At 43.2% G+C, this 22,204-nt stretch overlaps 2 protein-coding genes and 1 non-coding gene across 9 annotated transcripts in view; 2 read left to right on the top strand and 1 right to left on the bottom strand.

Moving 5' to 3' along the window:
- ARSG (arylsulfatase G) overlaps nucleotides 1-22,204 on the bottom strand; it is a 145,641-nt gene that overhangs the window by 115,663 nt on the left and 7,774 nt on the right. The window lies entirely within an intron of this gene.
- On the top strand, nucleotides 365-21,665 carry SLC16A6 (solute carrier family 16 member 6). Of its 2 annotated transcripts, none has more exons than XM_002748659.7 (6): nucleotides 365-406; nucleotides 12,231-12,469; nucleotides 14,655-14,798; nucleotides 16,019-16,147; nucleotides 17,081-17,896; nucleotides 19,401-21,665. In XM_002748659.7, the coding sequence occupies exons 2-6, from the start codon at nucleotides 12,238-12,240 to the stop codon at nucleotides 19,649-19,651; spliced, it is 1,572 nt and encodes a 523-aa protein (XP_002748705.1). In that variant the 5' UTR covers nucleotides 365-406; nucleotides 12,231-12,237; the 3' UTR covers nucleotides 19,652-21,665. The 2 variants fall into 2 exon arrangements, with proteins under 2 accessions (XP_002748705.1, XP_078230629.1); XM_078374503.1 differs by lacking the exon at nucleotides 365-406 and adding an exon at nucleotides 8,375-8,461.
- LOC118154168 (U4 spliceosomal RNA) lies at nucleotides 16,514-16,654 on the top strand. The gene has a single exon (XR_004744064.1). It is a non-coding gene; the product is annotated as a U4 spliceosomal RNA (small nuclear RNA).

The following is a 22,204-nucleotide window of genomic DNA, read 5'->3' as shown; positions in this document are numbered from 1 at the left end:
CGCGCGCCAGGCTGGCCCCCTCCTTGGCTGCGCTCGGCGCTCGCAGCACATGGTCGGCGGCGGCGCGCCCCCGAGGCCGGCAGAGACCGGCTGCAGCCGGTATAGGATAAGAGCTAGGCAGCGACGCGGGGCTGGGGCGCGGGCGGCAGCACGCACGGCCTGGGGCGCAGGCGGCCGGGGTGGGGGGCGGGGGGAGGGTGTGGCTCGGGTGCCCGAGTCGCGGGAGTGGGTGGAGGGCCGGGGCGATCCGGCCTCGCCAGCCGGAGCCAACTTGCGCTAGAGTCGGGACCGCCCCCTAAGGGGTTAATCCTTTTCTCATGTTACCGAGCGGCTTATAAGGAGGGGGAGGCCAAGCCTCCGCCTTATTGGGAGCCTTTTGGGGTTTATTCTCTTCCCTTCTAACTTGGTGAGTTGGTTTATTATTTTACATGTTTAAAAGTTTGATTGTGGGGTGTGGGTTGTTTTTTTAAAAATATGTGTTGGGGTCTTTTTTGGGGATGGGAGGCGGAGGAGACCACTGAACATCTTCACATTTTGGAGAGGTTATTCCCAAAAATATTCACTCTGACAGTTAGGAATGCCCAGGGCCACCGGGATGACGCGCTCTCGCCGGTGTGGGTAGCTGAGAGTTGAATGTCCGTGACCCTGGTACAGTTGGGTTCCGGAAGATACCTAAAGGCACGCATGGCCTTTGAGTGCCCCCTGCCCCGGGTTGGGGACTCCGGGACGTCGGGCGAGTCGGGGGCTCCGGGCTCAGCCCCTCCGCGAATTTTCCGCATGAAGTTGCCTGTGCGTCGCAGGAGCGAAATGTCAGAGGTACCTTCCTTCCCCAGGCTGGCGCGCGCACGCAGGGCGGCCACTGAGGTAGCGCGAGGGAAAATGGGGCTCCCTGCCTGCCCCGACCCCCAAATACAGCACTCCCTGGGGCGGCCAACGTTTGCCCCCTTGATGGAAGGCAGGGATTTTCCGGCAGAGCGCGGGTCCTCTACCTGGACGGTCACAACTGTCAGCGGCTGACGGCTGGTCCCGCGCAACTTCAAGGTTCCCCGGGCTGCAAATCGCGGGGAAGCGCTGATGTCGCCGAGCAGTTCTGTAGCAAGGGAAGATGGTTTTGCAGAGGAAATGGGTTATTTCCTTCCAGGTTGTTGTCGTCTTTTTATTCCCCTAACCCTAGCAAGACAGGTCATAGAAGTTTGTTAGGTGGCGTCTATAAAATGTCAGCAAGCAATGGGGGCGTCAGTCTTAGAAAAAGCTCCCCGGAGCCAACTGGGGAAGAGCAATTTCAACTTGTCAACCTGGAAGCCGGTTTTGTTTGCACGGTTAGACACTTCGTGCCAGCTCCTTCTCGCAGGAGATGGTTTCTACACTGGGAATGCGATTTCTCAGTGATCTGATTGTTTTTGCATATCATGGTAAGGTAGGTGTCCTGTTTGTAAAAAAAAAAAAAAGATGCCAAGTGCCTATGCTGAAATCTCTAAACGATGCATCGCCCCATGTCCCAAGCACCGTTACGTGGCATTTTCGGGGTCAACAATACATCCAGTCAGATGATATAATAGAAACACCTCTTCTCATAAGGAAAGGAAGGGCGTCCAAGATAGGAACTTGCAGTATGTAAATAAACAATGCAGCCAAGTGGTAAAGCTCCTTCCAGCTTAATGAGTACCCCTAACCCTGAGTTTTCCTTCTGTGGTTTCCAAAAAGGGACTTTCCTCAGTGGAACTCCTGAGGAGGACACTTAAATTAGGGTTTCAGGTGTCAACACCATAGTCTTATAAAATGGTGACTCGGTTGTAGCAAGTGATTCAACATCGTGAGGCAGCCATCCAGGTTAGGTTGGGAATTTTTTTTAAATAGAGGATGCAAATGAACTTTAGCCGAATACAGACTGGTTTTGACAACTTGGGCCAGAAACAACTTGTCAAAGCCGTTCTTCAGGCTATGCCTTCAAGAAGAAAAGAAATCTACAGTGCGTTCACTGGGGGTCTGCCTACACCAGTAGCCATCCCATTTCCTTCCAGAGCCTGCATTTTGAACCTTGCTCTGAACTGACCCTAGAATAACACTCTGATGGTCTACAATAATCCAATTTTTTCATGCCCTCAGGCCAAATGTTCTCTCAACAAATTAAATCACAGTGAAATTCCCAAGGATAGCAGATTTCCAAGCCTTTGGCAAGATACCCACTTATTTATTTGTTTAGAGACAGGGTCTCACTCCCATCATGGGGGTAGAGTAGCGTGATCACTGCTCAATGCAGCCTCAACCTCCTGGGGTCAAGCAATCCTCCCACCTCATTTTTAAATTTTTTTGTAGAGATAGGGTCACTATGCTCCCGGGGTTGGTCTCAAACTCCTGGGCTTAAGCAATCCTCCTGCCTCGGCCTCCCTAATTGCTGGAATTACAGGCATGAGCTACCACACCCGGCCAATACCCATTTAGTTAAGGGGACACTTAAGATAACCACATGCTACTAGGAAATCCTCCACACTGCCTGTGGATTTTGTCATTGTACTTCCTCCAGAAGAACACTAGGGTGAAGGGAAGATGGCTGCCAGGAGCCCCCATTCAGAATTGGAGAGTTTTATAAGTTGTAAAAGGCTTGAGAGACTGCCCTGACAACCCGTGCTTTATAGATGATAGAAGTTCAGGATTCAGTGGTCTCGATAACATTGTACAGCCAGTTAATGGTAAACAGAAATGAACAAATATGGCCTAAGGGCTTTAAGAAAACCAGCTCTTGGGCCTTGCCTTCAAAGGGCTTAGAATGATTAAAGCAAGTGAGGGTCAAAGGCTATCATAGAAGTATAGGCTCTTAAGGCAGGAAGAGATCTAAGTTCATCAGAGTCTGGTTCAACTCCCTTTTTTACATTTACCTTGATTTTACATTGACATTGAAAATGGAGAAGCGATCTGCCCAGATTCCATCATCTGTAAAGCAGGGGTCAACTGGCAGGATAACTCAACTTGCCTCACCAGTTAGATCCCCACACAGCTGAAAAATATCCCTATCCGGGAGGGATAAATTCACATGGCCACAGAACCGAAGTGGACAGATAAACTTTCATATCCTGAAACTTATAAATGCTTCTACATAAATGAGTTCAAAATTCAGGCCTCAGTTGCTTTGTTTGCAGAGGTAGATGGTTTGGTCTTCTGCTGAAGGAATGGAAAAAAAAGAAAGGAGTCCAGGAAGGGGTTTATTCTGCAACCAAGGACTTCCTCCCCTTATGACTCAGTTTTATAAGGCATGAGTATCTGTACATTACTTTAAGTACTCCTAAATACCAACAGTTTCCCCAAAACTCATACTTTCTTTAGTGAACTTTTATTGAGCACATGCTGTGTGCCAAGTGCTGAGCCAGAGACTGGGTCGGGAAAGAGCTGATAACTGCCCTCTAAGTACCTTCTCTGTGCAATCCTAAATGCAAAATGCAGACATTCATCACCTAGGAAGGTTTAGAAACTAGGTTATCCTGTTACTACTTTATATTGTGGTCTTAAGAGTTCAATATGATAGGACATAGAATGCTTTAGGATGGATGATAAAGGTATAAACCTTGGGGTAGGACTGGGTTCAGGGTCTTTCCTTGATGGAGATCTCAGTTATAAAAAGAAAAGAAAGCTTCTGTCCAAAAATTCAAGTATGCAGGTAAAAGTTATATGCGGCTCTAGCTAGAGTAGAATAGCACAGACATAAAGCAGAGTTTAAAAAAAAAAAAAAAAGCAAAGGAATTAACTACTCACCAGGGGCTCATAAAGGAAACAGAAAGAAAAATAAACAGTCCACCATCTGGCCAGGCGAGGTGGCTCACGCCTGTAATCCCATCACTTTGGGAGGCCGAGGGAGGAGAATCGATTGAGCCCAGGAGTTCCAGACCAGCTGAGGCAACATAGGGAGACCCTATCTCTATTTCAAAAGAAGAAAGAGGCTGGGTGTGGAGGCTCACGCCTGTAATCCCAGCACATCGGGAGGCTGAGGTGGGTGGGTCACCTGAAGGTCAGGAGTTCAAGACCAGCTTGACCAATATGGAGAAACCCCATCTCTACTAAAAATACAAAATTAGCTGGGCGTGGTGGCGCATGCCTGTAATCCCAGCTACTTGGGAGGCTGAGGCAGGAGAATCACTTGAACCCAGGAGGTGGAGGTTGCAGTGAGCCAAGATCACATCATTGCACTGCAGCCTGGGCAACAAGAGTAAAACTCTGTCTCCAAAAAAAAAAAAAAAAAAGGAAAGAAAGAAAGAAAGAATGCCGGCATGGTGGCTCACGCCTATAGTCCCCGCACTTTGAGAGGCCAAGGCAGGCGGATCACCTGAGGTCAGGAGTTCGAGACCTGCCTTACCAACATGATGAAACTCCATCTCTATTAAAAATACAAAATTAGCTGGGCATGGTGGCAGGTGCGTATAATCTCTATTTTTTTTTTAGAAAAAAATAGGTATTTAAAAAAAATAAATCTATATTTATTTTAAAATCTCGGGAGGCTGAGGCAGGATTACTTGAGCCCGGGAGGCGGAGGTTCGAAATGAGCCAAGATCGTGCCATTGTATTCCAGCCTGGGCAACAAGAGCAAAGCTCTGTCTCAAAAAACAAAAACAGAATACAAAAAAAAAAAAAAAGAAGAAGAAAAAGAAAAGTCCACCATCTTTGAAGCAGCTGTCATAGAATAGAGCTAAGCTATGACCAGCTAGCTACTTTACACCTATGTTTGCAGGAACCATCTAACGTTTACACTTTCTCCTAGTTCAGTTTCCTTGGGCCACCAGGCTTCACCTGAGCCATCAGTTGATTAATAGAATTCAGTCCAAAATGCAAAAGTATCAGCTGTTAAGGTTGATTCACCAGGCCGGCCTCCCATTTGACTAATGAGAAACTCAGCCCAGAGAGGTGAAGTGACTTTCTCAAGGTCACACAGGTAAATGGCAAAACAGTTCAAAGACTTCTTTACGCATGGGGGTCAAGTGAGCTTTTCTCTCTGGGAAAAATCGTTTCTTCACAATCTCTGTGTGAAACGCTTCCTTCTCTGGCTTTTTTTTTTTTTTTTTTGAGACGGATTCTTGCTCTTGTTACCCAGGGTTGGAGTGCAGTGGGGCAATCTTGGCTTACTGCTACCTCTAGCTCCTGGATTCAAGCGATTCTCCTACCTCAGCCTCCCAAGTAGCTGGGGTTATGGGTTATGGCCACCACGCCCAGCTAGATTTTTTGAATTTGTAGTAGAGACGGGGTTTTGCCATGTTGGCCAGGCTGGTCTCCAACTCTTGAACTCAAGTGATCTGCCCATCAGCCTCCCAAGTGCTGGGATTACAGGCATGAGCCACAGTACCCAGCCTGGAGAGCATTTTAAATGCCAGGGACGGGCCAGGCACTATGTGTTATGCCTGTAATCCCAGCACTTTGGGAGGCCAAGGCAGACAGATCCCTTGAGGTCAGGAGTTTGAGACCAGTCTGGCCAACATGGTGAAACCCGTCTCTAATAAATATACAAAAATTAGCCAGGCATGGTGGTGGGTGCCTGTAATCCCAGCTTCTCAAGACGCTGAGGCAGGAGAATTGCTTGAACCTGGGGAGGCAGAGGTTACAGTGAGCCGAGATCACGCCACTGCACTCCAGCCTGGGTGACAGTGCAAGACTCCTTCTCAAAATAAAATAAATAAATTCTTTATATAAATTATGCAGTAAAAAATAAAATAAAAATAAAGAATAAAATGCTCTCCTGTAGGCTTGTATAGTGGGAGCCCTGGAAAGGCAGGAGATTCAATACTGGACTATTTCAGTCAGGTCCCTTCACCTCTTAAGGCTCAGTTTTCCTATTTTGCAAAATGAGTAAGATTTTACAAAGAGAAATTGAACAAGCTAAGCTCAAATTTCCCCTTCAGCTTTAATATTCAGTAATTCTAACTCCATTTGGAGGTTACAGATTGATCCTAACCCCATCCGTTTTGCACGTGTAAACCTCTGATGACACAGGCAAGGGAAGAGAGTTCTGGCGGCAGCTAGCACCAGAACTTCAGTGCTGGCCAGACAGAGCCTTCTGATGATGGCAGGTAATCTCAGCTTATACAAAAACTGCAATCTGTCCCACTCATCTAAATGCAATCCACATCCACATAGTGACACCCTGTCTCTATAAAAAATAAAAATTAAAACTTAGCCGGGCATGGTGGCACACACCTACAATCCCAGAAACGCAAGAGGCTGAGGTGGAGGGTCACTTGAGCCCAGGAGTTTTATTGTTTTTGGTTTTTTGAGACACAGTCTCATTCTTGTCATTCAGGCTGGAGTGCAGTGGCACAGTCTTGGCTCACTGCAACCTCTGCCTCCTGGGTTCAAGCAATTCTCCCACCTCAGCCTCCTGAGTAGCTGGGACTACAGGTGCACGCCACCACGCCAGGCTAATTTTTTTTATTTTTAGTAGAGACAGAGTTTCACCCTGTTGGCCAACCTGATCTTGAATTCCTGCCCTCAGGCAGTCCACCCGCCTCAGCCTCCCAAAGGGCTGGGATTACAGGTGTCAGCCAGGGCGCCCAGCCCAAGCCCAGGAGTTTTTGTTTTTTTTTTAATCTTTTTTTTTTCTTTTTTTCAGTTCTTGGACGTGCCAAGAGCCCAGGAGTTTTGAGGCTGTAGTGAGCTATGATTGTGCCAGTGCACTCCACATCTCTCTAGGGCCTTTATCAAATTTTATCACTATACATTTTGTTTCAAGGTTGTCCTGAGCCCTCCGTTAAAACGCTTCAGACATTCTGGGCACCTTTCTGGGTTAGAACAATTGTGCCAATTTGACCTTGGACGTAGTACCCACTGAGTCCTGACTGCTTGTCAAAAATGTGCTGAACTCTGGCAAGCTGTGGATGAATCATTTAAATAGGATGTGTTTCAGATGCACTAATTTTCCTTAGCATTATCATCAGCAAATATTTCAGTCCATGGAGCAGAGACCATCTCTTGGCCTTTTTGCTGTAGTGTCCGTGCCGTGAAAGCAGAGGACCTGGCACTTGATAGGTATTTTGTTTCAAAAATAAACACAAGCTGTGTACAAGGTACAGGCAGGGTCCAGGGACATGAGGTTGTACAAAGAGAAATAGATCTCAGATTTTGTGAGCATATAATTTAATCAAGCAAATAAGACACATAAAAGTAAATAATACCTCGTCATTAAATGATATCTGTCGCCTGAAGAAGAAAGACCTTAGATGGAGTTGGTTGGAGAAGCATTATGGGGAAAGAAGGATGTCACGGAGCAGGGTCTCTATGTGGGGAGAGGGCATAGCCACAGCCAGGTGGGTAGAGACTAGAGGGTCAGGAGGATGTGGCTTTGACCATGGCAGGTGAGTCAAGTCAGAACCAGAAGAAATGAGGCTACAAAGATAGGTTACAATGAACGTTAAAAGTCAGACTAATTAGTGCATTTTTTTCTTTTTTCTTTTTTTTGAAATGAAGTCTCGCTCTCTCACCCAGGCTGGAGTGCAGTGGCACAATTTCAGCTCCCAGGTTGCTCCCATTGTAACCTCCACCTCCCAGGTTCAAGCGATTCCCCTGCCTCAGCCTCCCGAGTACCTGGGAGTACAGGCATGTGCCACCATGCCCAGCTAATTTCTGTATCTTTAGTAGAGATGGGGTTTCACCATGTTGGGCAGGCTGGTCTCAAACTCCTGACCTCAGGTGATCTACCTGCCTCACCCTCCCTAAGTGCTGGGATTACAGGTGTGAGTCACCAAACGTGTCGTTCATGAGTGGATTTTATCCTTCAGAAAGAGGAAAGCCATTGAAAAAGTCTGAGCAGGCTGGGTGCGGTGACTCACACACTAATTCCGCCTCCCAGGTTCAAGTGATTCTCTTGCCTCAGCCTCCTGAGTAGCTGGGATTATAGGCGAGTGCCACCATGCCGGGCTAATTTTTGTATTTTTAGTAGAGACTGGGTTTTACCACATTGGCCAGGCTGGTCTCAAACTACCTCAAGTAATCCACCCACCTCAGCCTCCCAAAGTGCTGGGATTATAGGCATGAGCCACCACACCTGGCCTCTTTTTTTTTTTGTTAAGACAGAGTCTCACTCTGTTGCCCAGGCTGGAGTGCAGTGGTATGACCTCGGCTCGCTGCAACCTCCGCCTCCCAGGTTCAAGTGATTCTCCTGCCTCAGCCTCCCGAGTATCTAAGCTTACAGGCACCCACCACCATGCCTGGCTAATTTTTGTATTTTTAGTAGAGACAGGGTTTTGTCATGTTGGCCAGGCTTATCTTGAACTCCTTACCTCCAGGGATCCACCCACCTCACCCTCCCAAAGTGATAGGATTACAAGCATGAGTCACCATGCCTGCCAACTTAAAAAAAAAATTTAGACAGGGTCTTACTCTGTCACACAGACCAGAGTGGAGTGGTGTGTCACTGCTCACTGCAACCTCCAGCTTCCAGCCTCAAGCAATTCTCCCACCTCAGCCTCCCAAATTGCTAGGACTACAGGTATGTGCCACCACACCCCTATAATTTCTTTTCTTTTTTCTTTTTCTTTTTTTTTTTTTTTGAGATGGAGTCTTGCACTGTCACCCGGACTGAAAGGCAGTGGCACAATCTCAGCTCACTGCAACCTCTGCCTCCAGGGCTCAAGCAGTTCTCCTGCCTCAGCCTCCCCAGTAGCTGGGATTACAGGCATATGCCATTACGCCTGGCTAATTTTTTTTTTTTTTTTTTTGTATTTTTAATAGAGATGGGGTTTCACCATGTTGGCCAGGCTGGTTGCAAATACCTGACCTCAGGTGATCCACCTGATTTGGCCTCCCAAAGTGCTGGGATTACAGGTGTGAGCCACCGTGCCTGGCCCTATTTGTAGTTTTTTGAGGAACCTCCATACTGTTCTCATATTGGCTGTACTAGTTTATATTCCCACCAACAGTGTATAACAGTTCTTTTCTCCGAATCCTTGCCAGCATTTGCTACCTTTTGTCTTCTGATAGTAGCCATCCCAAATGGGGTGAGATGATACCTCACTGTGGTTTTGATTTCCATTTCCTTAATGATTTGTGATGTTGAGCATTTTATATTTATTGGCCTTTTGTATGTCTTCTTTTGAGAAATGTCTGTTCAGATTATCCACCCATTTTTAAATCAGATTTTTAGGGAGTTGTGTGTTTTGTTTTTTTTCTGTAAGATGTTTGAATTCCTTGTATATTGTGGATAGTAATCCCCTGTCAGATGAATAGTTTGCAAATATTTTCTATCCTTCTGTAGGTTGTCTTTTCACTCTTTTTTTTTTTTTTTTTTTGAGACACAGTCTCACTTTGTCGCCCAGACTGCAGTGGAGTGGTGTGATCTTGGCTCACTGCAACCTCTATCTCCTGAGTTCAAGCAGTTCTCTGCCTCAGTCTCTTGAGTAGCTGGGATTACAGACACCCACCACCATGCCCGGCTAATTTTTTGTATTTTAAGTACAGACGGGGTTTTACCACCTTGGCCGAGCTGGTCTTGAACTGGTCTTGATCCACCCACCTCGGCTTCCCAAAGTGCTGGGATTACAGATGTGAGCCACTGTACCCAGCCTTCACTCTTTTTTTTTTGGAGACAGAATCTCCCTCTGTGACCCAGGCTAGAGTAAAGCTGCACGACCTCAGCTCACTACAACATCCACCTCCTGGCTTCCAATGATCCTTGTCCCTCAGCTTCCCAAGTAGCTGTGACTATAGGTGTGTGCCACCATACCTGGCTAATTTTTTGTATTTTCAGTAAAGATGGGGTCTCACCATGTTGCCCAGGCTGGTCTCGAACTCCTGAGCTCAGGCAATCTACCCACCTTGGCCTTCTAAAATGCTGGGATTATAGGCCTGAGCCACCTTGCCCAGTATCACTCTGTTGATATGTTTCCTGTGCTGTGCAGAATCTGTTTAACTTAATATAATCCCATTTGTTTATTTTTGCTTTTGTTGTGTGTGTTCTTTCAGTCTTATTCATAAAAATCTTTCCTCAAATGTCCTAAAGTGTTTCCCCTATATTTTCTTCTGGTAGTTTTATAGTTTCAGGTCTTATATTTAACTCTTTGATTCATTTTGAGTTGATTGTTGTATAGGGTGAAAGGTGGGGGTCTAGTTTCATTCTTTGTATTGATAACCAGTTTTCAAATTGCCATTTATTGAAGAGACTAAACTTTCTCCCATGAACATCTTCAGCACTTTACCAGAAATCAGTTGGCTGTAGATACATGGATTCGTTTCAGTGTTCTCTCTTCTGTTCCTTTGGTCAGTGTGTCTGTTCTTATGACAGTACCATGCTGTTTTGATTACTGTAGTGTTGTCATATATTTTGAGGTCTGTTAATATGATGCCTCCAGCTTTGTTCTTTTTTTTCAGAATGGCTTTAGGATCTTTTGTGGTTCTAAACAAATTTTAGGATTTTTTTTTTATTATTTCTGTGAAGAATGTCATTGGTATTTTGATAGGAATCCACTCTGTAGATTGCTTTGGGTCGTATGTAAAGAATTCTTAAACTTGAGGTTGTTGATTTTCATTAAGAACTCTAAGACCATGGACTCATTGATTATTATAGGTAACATTGCTTTTTAGTTAGGCTAAAAATACACATGACTGTTTCAAAGTATATGTAATTACAGAGGCTTTGAAAAAGACAGTATTCATGTGCTAGAGACCAATCCAGAAGACTTAAGCTAAACCAATGTCAATGTCAGTGTCTTCTTAGTGGTGTTTAGGTACAGGTTTGCTTGTTCTGATGTTTCTTGCAGTTTGAATGGAGAGGCACAGTGAGGTCAGGGGTAACCCAGTTAATTGGTGCCCAGATGGTTTGTATAATGGTACCTTATTTAGACACCATATTCTAGAATATCATCATGTACTTGGAAATTCAATTCCTACTACACCAAGGGGTGGTCAACTTTGAGGAAATTACTCCTGCTTAACAAACTCCCAGAAGACAGAATGCCCACATTTTGATTTATAGTAACACTCTTGTCTGTGTAGGTACCTCCACATAGGACACCAAATCATAGTCAGAATATTGCTTACTGAGTGGGAAATGGGGGGAAAAAGAGTTAGCTGGGTGACTGACCGCAGTGTCCAGGGATATCAAGCAGAGATGCATATGGTATCACAGACACTTGGTGGAAGCTGCTGGATACACAGCTAATGTTTGCTCTTCAGCCTCCATTTTCTTTTCTTTTCTTTCCTTTTTTTTTTTTTTTTTTTTTTGTTGTTGTTGTTGTTGAGATGGAGTCTCACTCTCAGCTCACTGCAACCTATGCCTCCTGGGTTCAAGCGATTCTCCTGCCTCCGCCTCCTGAGTAGCTGGGACTACAGGCGCCCACCACCATGCCCATCAGCCTCCATTTTCTAGGCTTTATTTCTGATCAACATTCCTGATGGTCAGTGCAGTCTTTTTTTGCCTAAGTTGACTCCTTCAAGGTCAACATTAATACTTGGTCTGGAGGCCATTCAGTGTCCTCCAATATGTTTCTAAATATTCTGCCCTGGTTCTTCATGTCTATTTGTCTTTCACATTTAACTTTCTTTTTAGGGGGTCCCATGGGCAATACCAAGATTTGTGTAAACGTATATATGCATAAAATTATCCAAAGGCTTTATACTACTTGTACATGATTTAAATATTCAACAGTCAGTCGGGTATGGTGGCTCACGCCTATAATCTCAGCACTTTGGGAGGCCAAGGCAGGTGGATCCCTTGAGGTCAAGAGTTCAAGACCAGACTGGCCAACATGATGAAACCCCCATCTCTACTAAAAATACAAAAATTAGTGGGGCATGGTGGTGGGCGCCTATAATCCCAGCTACTTAGGAGGCTGAGGTAGGAGAATTGCTTGAGCCCATGAGGCAGAGGTTGCAGTGGGCTGAGATCATGCAATTGCACTGCAGCCTGGCAACAGAGCGAGACTCCATCTCAAAAAAAAAAAAAAAAAATTACCCAGGCATGGTGGTGCACACCTGTACTTCCAGCTACTTGGGAGGCTAAGGCAGGAGAATCACTTGAATCTGGGAGGTAGAGGTTGCAGTGAGCTGAGATCGTGCCACTGCACTCTAGCCTGGGTGGCAAAGCAAGACTTTGTCTCAGAAAATAGATAGATAGATAGATACATACATACATACATACATACATTGAACAACCTAAGAAATGGGGTAAGTAGTTCTTATCTGTCATGTTTGCTAAAGAGTATGAGAATCATCAACCCTCATGCTATTGCTGATCTGAATTGTTTTTTAACTTTTTATTTCAGATTAAGAATGACCCAAAATAAATTAAAGCTTTGTTCCAAAGCCAACGTGTATACTCAAGTGCCTGATGGAGGATGGGGCTGGGCGGTAGCTGTTTCATTTTTCTTCATTGAAGTCTTCACCTACGGCATCATCAAGACATTTGGTGTCTTCTTTAATGACTTAATGGACAGTTTTAATGAATCCAACAGCAGAATCTCATGGATAATCTCAATCTGTGTGTTTGTCTTAACCTTTTCAGGTTAGTATATCTCTCAGCCTACCTAAAAGTGTAGACCCTTTTTAATTTGCCTACCTAGGTAATGGTAGTTGGTGTGACTGATGCATTCATTCCCTTATGTGATAGTTGGTCCTTCCTAGCCTCAACTAACAGGGTTTCAGAGCATTGAGGATTGGCAAGAAATAAAAGGCACTGAAGGAAAAAGCCTTATTTGCCAGCCATGACAGCCTTCAATTTAACACACATGTATTAAACATCTGCTGTCTGCACTCTTAGGATTCTGTAGATTCCTTTGAGGAGAGCAGTCAACCCCCCTTTTGTGAGGAGGTAAGGATATAGTCACTGTCTAATATCAGAAAGTTGCTGATGCCTGGGCATGGTGACTCACACCTGTAATCCCAGGACTTTGGGAGGCTGAGGTGGGTGGATCACTTGAGGTCAGGAGTTCAAGACCAGGCTGGCCAACATAGCGAAACCCCATCTCTACTGAAAATTAAAAAAAAATAGCTGGGCATGGTGGCTTGCACCTGTAGTCCCAGCTACTTGGGAGGCTGAGGCATAAGAATCACTTGAAAAGTTGCAGCCAGGAGTGGTGGCTCACACCTGTAATCCCAGCACTTTGGGAGGCTGAAGTGGGCGGATCACAAGGTCAGAAGTTTGAGACCAGACTGGCCAACATGGTGAAACCCCGTCTCTACTAAAGATACAAAAATTGGCCAGGCTTGGTGGCAGGTGCCTGTAATCCCAGCTCTTCTGGAGGCTGAGGCAGGAGAATCACTTGAACCTGGGAGGTGGAGGTTGCAGTGAGCCGACATCGTGCCATTGCACTCCAGCCTGGGCAACAAGAGAGAAACTCCATCTCAAAAAAAAAATTTTTTTTAATAAGTATTAAGATAATTTTTAAATTGTGGAAAACTTAATTACCTTCTTAGAAAGATAATTTAAATGAATTAGGACTAAAATGTTATATTTGGCAATCTAAATAAAAGGAAAATCCCAAAGCTTAAGTTTTAAGTCTTTTATAACCAAAAATAAAAATGTAGTCAATACAAAATTTCCACTTAATACTATTATACCAGAAGATAATTCTTCCAAATGCTATTATTCTAGTTGTTAATGCTTTGAGCCAACATCCTGGCTCAAAACGATGAGTGTGCTTTTATTATGAGCTACATCCAAGATTGCTTTGTATTCTAATAGTTAACATAGAAGATACACATGGACTAACGCCAAAAAATGGAATCCTTTTTTCCCACTTCCTCTTCTATCATGTTCTTCTTCGACCCAACTCTCAATGGCTCACTTATGTCAGTGTTCTCAAGTTAATATTAAGTAATCTATAACTAGGAAACTAATTTGCCAGATTTAAATGTCCCAGGGGATACAGCTTATAGAAGCTAAGCAAATGATGATTCACTTTCAATTATCTATCCCATAGCAATGCTCCTTCAGGAGTGCGTAACTGAGTATTCACATTCTTTCATCCTGTAAACAAACTAACTAGAGTCTGATCCCCAAATGGAGCTTTCGAAAAAGAATCCAAAACATTTGAGTAGAGAAAAAATGATGTTTCAAGCAATCATAGGAAAACCAATTTTTATCATAGAATAACATAAATTAAATACATATCTAATTTTATAGATGCTCATGGTGAGTCAGAGTCATCTAAAAATACAGATAAAAGTTTTACACTGTTACTCTGGCTTTCTTTCAGGAGCCTGATACATTGTGTTGAATTTGAACAAATAATAAAATAATTCCTGCACTGACTTTGCATGAAATGTATTAAGGTTTGGCTTTGTTTTTTTCTTGAGACAGGGTCTCACTCTGTCACCCAGTATGGAGTGCAGTGGTGCAATCTTGGCTCACTGCAACCTCTGCCTCTTGGGCTCAAGCAATCCTCCCACCTCTGCCTCCCGAGTAGCTGCAACTACAGGTGCTCACCACCATGCCTGGCTAATTTTTGTATTTTTTGTATAGATGGGGTTTCACCATATTGCCCAGGCTGGTCTCAAACTCCTGGGCTCCAGTGATGCTCCTCCTCAGCTTCCCAAAGTGCTGGGATTACAGGTATGAGCCACCACGCCCAGCCGTATTTATATTGGACATCATCTCTCCAGATGCAAGAAGTAAAGGAAGGAGTCTTATGTATGGAAGTAACCCTAAAGCCTCTGTTAAAATACCACTTTCTGTTCTTTCTCGGCAGCTCCCCTCGCCACAGTCCTGAGCAACTGTTTCGGACACCGTCTGGTGGTGATGCTGGGGGGGCTGCTTGTCAGCACCGGCATGGTGGCTGCCTCCTTCTCACAAGAAGTTTCTCATATGTATGTCGCCATCGGCATCATCTCTGGTAAGTGTTCCTCTTTGGCTCAGAAGTTCTCTAGAACTAGTTCTTAGTTTGAAGAATAAGGAAGGGGAAGGAGGAAATTAAAGTCAAACTGTATTCCTGTCTCTTTCTTTTTTTTTTTTTCTTTAACATGAACAGTGTCTCAGATCAGTAGTTTTGACTGAGCAATATGGACTTCAGGGGACCTGGGAACCTATTCTCAAGTGCCCAAGAGTTTTTGTTTGATCTTCACCAATGATGATAACTTCTCTTTTGCTGTATTTGCAGCCAAAAGATGTCATATTCTCAAGTGCCCAAGAGTTTTTGTTTGATCGTCACCAATGATGATAACTTCTCTTTTGCTGTATTTGCAGCCAAAAGATGTCACTTTTACAAAGTGAGATGAATTTCTGCAGCCAGTATTTCTAAGATCAGTGTCTAAGTATCCAGGGCTGAAGGGGAAGTGCAACATGCTAGACTTATTCTTGGGAGCCTAAGAAAACCTCTTTCCATTTACAAGGAGTAGCCAGCATGGCGGGTCACACCTATAATTCCAGCACTTTGGAAAGCTGAGACAGGAGGATTGCTTGACCCAGGAGTTTGAGACCAACCTGGGCAACATAGGGAGAGCCCATGTCTACAAAAACTAAAAAGCTAGCTAGGTATTGTGGTGTGTGCCTGTGATCCCAGCTACGTTGGAGGCTGAGGTGGGAGGATCACTTGAGCCTGGGAGGTCAAGGCTCCAGGGAGCTGTGATCATACCACTGCACTCCCGCCTGGGCAACAAAGCAAGACCCTGTGTGTAAAAAAAAAATAAAGTGAAATGAACAGTACAAGGAGGCCACATATTCCTCATAGATAATAGATACACACATACAGTTGTTAAGATTTACAGACTAAATTTTTCCTATGTATCTGCACATATGAAATGACTTATTTCTTTCTAGATAAAAATCTCATATAAAAGTTAATGCAATAATAGTTTCATCCATTGTGAATTATATATATTTGAAAAGAAAAATGTTTTTAGCCTTTCAGTATCCTGACACAACCACTGCAGTTTATTCAGACTTTTAATGGAGCCCATTTTTCTTTGCAACATCACATTTGTGCAGAATGAATTACTTCGCTCCCAGAACATGGATTCAAAAGCAAAAGCGCAACAATCCCAGATCTCTGAATGCTTCCTTCCAGTCTCTGGCAGTGTGTGGGTCTCACTGGCTTTTGTGACTTTTCCTCCACAGGTTTGGGATACTGCTTTAGTTTTCTCCCAACTGTAACCATCCTGTCACAATATTTTGGCAAAAGACGTTCCATTGTCACTGCTGTTGCTTCCACAGGAGAATGTTTTGCTGTGTTTGCTTTCGCACCAGGTAGGTGGACTACAATAGTCTGAGCATTAATGTGGTGAGGGACGCCACTCAGGTGGTCTTGCTACAGCAATTTTTGCCAACAGGATGGATGACTTTAAGTGTATGCGTAGGGAGAGGTTATTTACCATCTCTTCTCCAGCTCATTTTTAGAATCTGTCCTCCCTAACCCACACTTTAGGAATTCAGACCACCTTAATAATAGGTTTGAATTCCTAACTGGGCACATCTGCAATGATAGGGCTTTCTGAACACATGCATTCAGAATTATCTAATGATTTGCAACTGTTTACACCTGTCATGTCCTCTATTTTTTCAAAAGAGCTACATTCAATGTGGATTTAGATTATGCTAATAAAGACAGCCTTCTGCTTTGCACAGTGGCAGTGTCGTAGCCAGTGAGGTTTATCTGAGGTGCAAGTATTGCTAATTGAAAACTTCTCCCAAGAGAGCCTTCTTATCTGTGTGTAGATCATCTCAAAACAAAATCTTTGGCCAGGCTTGGTGGCTCACACCTGTAATCCCAGCACTTTGGGAGGCTGAGGTGGGCGGATCACCTGAGGTCAAGAGTTCGAGACCAGCCTGGCCAACATGGCAAAACCCTGTCTCTACTTAAAACATAAAAAACAGCTGAGCATGGTGGCACACACCTGTAATCCCAGCTCCTTGGGAGGCTGAGAAGAATCGCTTGAACCCAGGAGGTAGAGGTGTTGCAGTGAGCCGAGATCACACCACTGCACTCTAACTTGGGCAACAGAGCACGAATCCATCTCAAAAAAAAAAAAGATTGAGTACATTCATACTGCTGAGTATAATAAATTTCCACAAAAATTATAATGAAATCTAGATCCATATTTCTTCTTGATGGTTTCTCCTGGGTCTTGAGTCCATTATTGACCTTAGATTTTATTTCTTCTTCACTCCTGCCTATTCAAGCAATCATGGCTCTGAAGGAGAACATTGGCTGGAGATACAGCCTCCTCTTCGTGGGCCTACTACAGTTAAACATTGTCATCTTTGGAGCTCTGCTCAGACCAATCATCATCAGAGGACCAGAGTCACCAAAAGTAGTCATCCAGGAAAATCGGAAGGAAGCTCAGTATATGCTTGAGAATGAGAAAACACGAACCTCAATAGACTCCATTGACTCAGGAGTAGAACTAACTACCTCACCTAAAAATGTGCCTAGCCATACTAACACAGAACTGGAGCTGAAGGCTGACATGCAGCAGGTCCTGGTAAAGGCCAGCCCCAAGCCAAGTGAAAAGAAAGCCCCGCTATTAGACTTCTCCATTTTGAAAGAGAAAAGTTTTATTTGTTATGCATTATTTGGTCTGTTTGCAACACTGGGATTCTTCGCACCTTCCTTGTACATCATTCCTTTGGGCATTAGTCTGGGCATCGACCAGGACCGCGCTGCTTTTTTATTATCTACGATGGCCATCACAGAAGTTTTCGGGAGGATCGGAGCTGGTTTTGTCCTCAACAGAGAGCCCATTCGTAAGATTTACATTGAGCTCATCTGCGTCATCTTACTGACTGTGTCTCTGTTTGCCTTTACTTTTGCTACTGAATTCTGGGGTCTAATGTCCTGTAGCATATTTTTCGGGTTTATGGTTGGGACAATAGGAGGAACCCACATTCCACTGCTTGCTGAAGATGATGTAGTGGGCATTGAGAAGATGTCTTCAGCAGCTGGGGTCTACATCTTCATTCAGAGCATATCAGGACTGGCTGGACCACCCCTTGCAGGTAATTTAAATACACAAAATACAAATGCTTGTCTACTTTCCCTTAGGAATTGTGCTAGCTTCCCGTTGAAGCCATATAAAAATTTATTGCTATTTTATACTTCCACTGAATTTTAGAGCTTTTATACTTCCATTGAATTTTGTCAGGGATTAGGAGTTACCTGAGCCAGCCCTCTTAATTTAAATATGGGGAAACTGAAGGCCAAAGAATTTAAGTCAAAGCTCAATGGTAAATTGGTGGTCAAATCAAGACTGGAGGCTGTGCCTGTAGTCCAGATTGGCACAGGCCTTTTCTATCACCTTGCCTTCTCGCATGCTAGACAGGAACTCATGCATTTATCACCTTCATAGCCCACCTGACTTTTGGAATCATAGAACGGGCTTCTGTAAGTCATCTTCCCTTCTTAGGAAAGGTATCTGGGGATTGATACAGCAACATTCTGTAAATACCTAATTGATTTGTACAGATATTTCCTTGCAGGAGGACATAGGTATGTTTCATATCTTAGATCCCAAATAGGTTTTTAAAGTGTTTGTGATTAGAAATCTCACCCCCTGTTAAAAGATACCTAAAGTGGGCCAAGTGCAGTGGCTCACATCTGTAATCTCAACACTTTGGGAGGCCGAGGCAGGTGGATCACTTGAGGTCAGGAGTTCCAGACCAGCCTGACCAACATGGCAAAACCCCTCCTCTACTAAAAATACAAAAAGTAGCCAGGCATAGTGGCAGGCACCTGTAATCCCAGCTATCTGGGAAGCTGAGGTGGGAGAATCATTTGAACCAGGGAGGCAGAGGTTGCAGTGAGCTGAGATTGCACCATTGCACTCCAGCTGGGGCGACAAGAATAAAACTCCATCTCAAAAAAAAAAAAAAATACCTAAAGTGAACTCAAGTGAAAATAATACATTTCCTTCCTACTGAAGAATATTACCTTTTAAAATAAGCATGCATCTAAATGTTCCAGGTTTCAGATCCTTTGGTAGGACAGACTTAGCCCAAGAAGAACAAGTATATTGTTTGCCTCTTTCTCCTCTCCAGTCTAGCAAAGATTTCTGCCTTTAACACCCATTTTTCTTTTTCTTTCTTTCTTTTTTTTTTTGAGATGGAGTCTTTGCTCTGTCGCCTAGTGCAATGGCATGATAGCTCACTGCAACCTCTGCCTCCAGGTTCAAGCAATTCTCCTGCCTTAGCCTCCTGAGTAGTTAGAGTACAGGCATGCACCACCACACCCAGCTAATTTTTGCATTTTTAGTAAAGACAGGTTTTCACCATATTGGCCAGGCTGGTCTCGAACTCCTGACATTGTGATCCGCCCACCTCAGCCTCCCAAAGTGCTGAGATTACAGGCTTGAGCCACTGTACCCGGCCAACACCCATTTTTCTTTAGAAACATAAAAAAAAAACAAGGAAAGCCAGGAAACAGAGAGGCTTCTGAATGTAATGGTCACCTGGGTGGCTTATGTCTAGAAAGGATGCTGCTAACAGGTGCCATGCTCTCTTCCAGGTTTGTTGGTGGACCACAGTAAGATCTACAGCAGGGCCTTCTACTCCTGTGCAGCTGGCATGGCCCTGGCTGCTGTGTGCCTCGCCCTGGTGAGACCATGCAAGGTGGGACTGTGCCCACGTCCTCATTCAGGTGAAACAAAGGTAGTGAGCCATCGTGGGAAGACTTTAGAGGACATACCTGAAGACTTTCTGGAAATGGATCTTGCAAAAAATGAGCACAGAGTTCAGGTGCAAATGGAGCCGGTATGACACAGTTTCTTACAGCAGCAGCCACTGTGCTGGCTGAAAAGGGATGGGGTGGGCCCAGCGGGAACACAGCAGGTAAAGGAGCCAACCCCTCCACTTTACTTTCAAAACTACATTTTAAAGGGAATGTGTATGTGGAGAACACTACCAACATCTTTTTTTTAAGCTTTCCTTTTTGCTTGTTTTTAAAGCCAAAAAAAAAAAAAAACCAAGCACTCTTCCATATATAAATCTGGCTGTATTCAGTAGCAATACGAAAGATATGTAAAAAGACTCTTTGGTTCACATTCCGATATTAAAATAGTGACATGAACTGGCAAAGTGGTTGTAAAAGCTTTCACGTGGTTTAAATGATTTTCTTTTTCTTCTCTTCTTCCTGTGGTCTTGTCTGAATCAACTAGTATCTTGAATAAAACAACATCTAGCCCAGGTCATTGAAATGAAATTGACCAGTCCACAAAAAAAAAAAAAAAAAAGAAGACTTCAATCATTTTAAAAAATTTGTAAAATACTGAGATTCCCATTAACAAATAACAGCCTCTGAATTTTCCACATACTACATGGAAAGGAAGTACAGTTTAAGACCAAACATTTTACGAATAAACAAATTTTAAGTCTCTCTATAACTTGAACTTATAAATGTGAAGATTACCACTTCTTTGTATGGCCAGTCCTTACCAGGAGTATTTCAACACAGAATATACAAAACGGCATATGTTTCCTGTTGCGTTTAGTTATGCAGAAATATGTGACTGTAGTGTCTTTAATTTAAACCACTATTTATTATTAAGTTATTCAAGGATGATTAAAATAAGCAAAAGAAAGAAAATCGGAGACATCATTTTTACCTCCTTTCTGCATCCTTTAAATGCCTCACAGAATACATCTTATCTTGTAAAAATTCTTTCATAAAAGGCCAAGTCGTCATGATTCTTCCATTTGATTAAGGGCAACATGTGCCATTTAAAGTGGAAAAAATAATGGATAGCAAATCGCCTTAGCTTTCAAAACTAATGTGTTTTATCATCAAAGAATACTTGAGGAACTTCTTTGATCAGAATTATATTTCATTAAACTGTTAAAGCATTTCTGATTTAAAGAAAAAAACATCTAATTGTTGAAGCATTTCTGTGTTTCACATGGGGGAACAGAGACATTTATGTAATAGTGAGTTACAAGTTGCAATTTATATCTTCTATAACACTTGACTTGATTGTTCTAAGTTGCCAGAGGTATTGGGTAAGTGGTCATTGTTTGTTGTATTTTTTTTTTCTTTCTTTTTCTTTTTTTTTTTTTTTTTTTGAGTTACACTACATGTATAGTATTTCTCACATTAGCAGCTTTCTGTAAAGAGGGCAAGTGTCAGGATAATGGGTGACTTTTTACTCACCTATTTTACCACAATCTCGCCCTGCAGGTGATGGTCAATGCTTGCTGCTCCATCTTTATTCATCGTTAATGTTAATTTATGACAACTCAGGGGGAAAACATAACAAGCCTAGTTTGGTTACAGGTACACACAAGCTTGAATATTTCTCTGCACTGAAATGAAAGTGGCATAATTCATCACCACCTGCTACATTTTGTATAGCATTTAATCAGCCATAGAAATAGGACAATCTATAAAACTTTGGGAGGGTGGGGGAGGAAATGACAAAGAGTCTGTCAAAAACAGGCATACCTAAAACAAGGTGGATGTAGCAAATCTCTGTCACTGCTTGAGAAGAACTTTGAGCTTGTGGCAGTTTTGCAGACTTACATGACTTCAGCACTTTACAATATATTTTTTACTATGAATGTTCAATACAATTTAATATTTATAACTATTTCTGAGGGATCTGCTCCATGTCTATTCTGTTATCTGCATGAAAACAAAATGTATGCCAATTTCAGTACGTCAATAATCAAGGTTTTAAATGTTTGGAGGAAAACGAAAACAAGACTGCTGATTTGTTCTGTATTAGTGACATTCTGGTACTTCTAGATTTGCAATAAATTTATGGGTTTTTTATTTAAAGAGACTGATTTTCTTCTGTTACAAGATTTTCTTATTGACTCTCACAGCATTCCGTGTTTGATGCAATTAAAGTCATAAAAACTCACCAAAGATTCACTCCAAATAAATAATTTTTTAATGTTTATCTTTTGCAAAACCCTTTAACTCTACTAGAGATGCATACAGTTTCCCAAGAAGTATCTGCTGAACTTATTTATTTATTGTAACAGAGTTTTGCTCTTATTGCCCAGCCTGGAGTACAATGACACAATCTCAGCTCACTGCAACCTCCACCTCCCAGGTTCAAACAACTCTTCTCCCTCAGCCTTTCAAGCTGCTGGGATTACAGATGCCCGCCACCATACCCAGCTCATTTTGTGTATTTTTAGTAGAGATGAGGTTTCACCACGTTGGCCAGGCTAGCCTCAAACTCCTGACCTCAGGTGATCCACCTAAGGTCTGTCTCTAAGTGCTGGGATTACAGGTGTGAGTCATCATGCATGGCCTGAACTTTATGTCTTTTTAAATTTTTTGGGTCATTGAAAGCAGGATAATTTTAT

The sequence above is a fragment of the Callithrix jacchus genome, chromosome 5, assembly GCF_049354715.1.
Source record: "Callithrix jacchus isolate 240 chromosome 5, calJac240_pri, whole genome shotgun sequence".
Taxonomy (NCBI): domain Eukaryota; kingdom Metazoa; phylum Chordata; class Mammalia; order Primates; family Cebidae; genus Callithrix; species Callithrix jacchus.
Note: the sequence above shows the minus strand (reverse complement) of the source record. Positions and strands in the feature narration are given on the sequence as shown.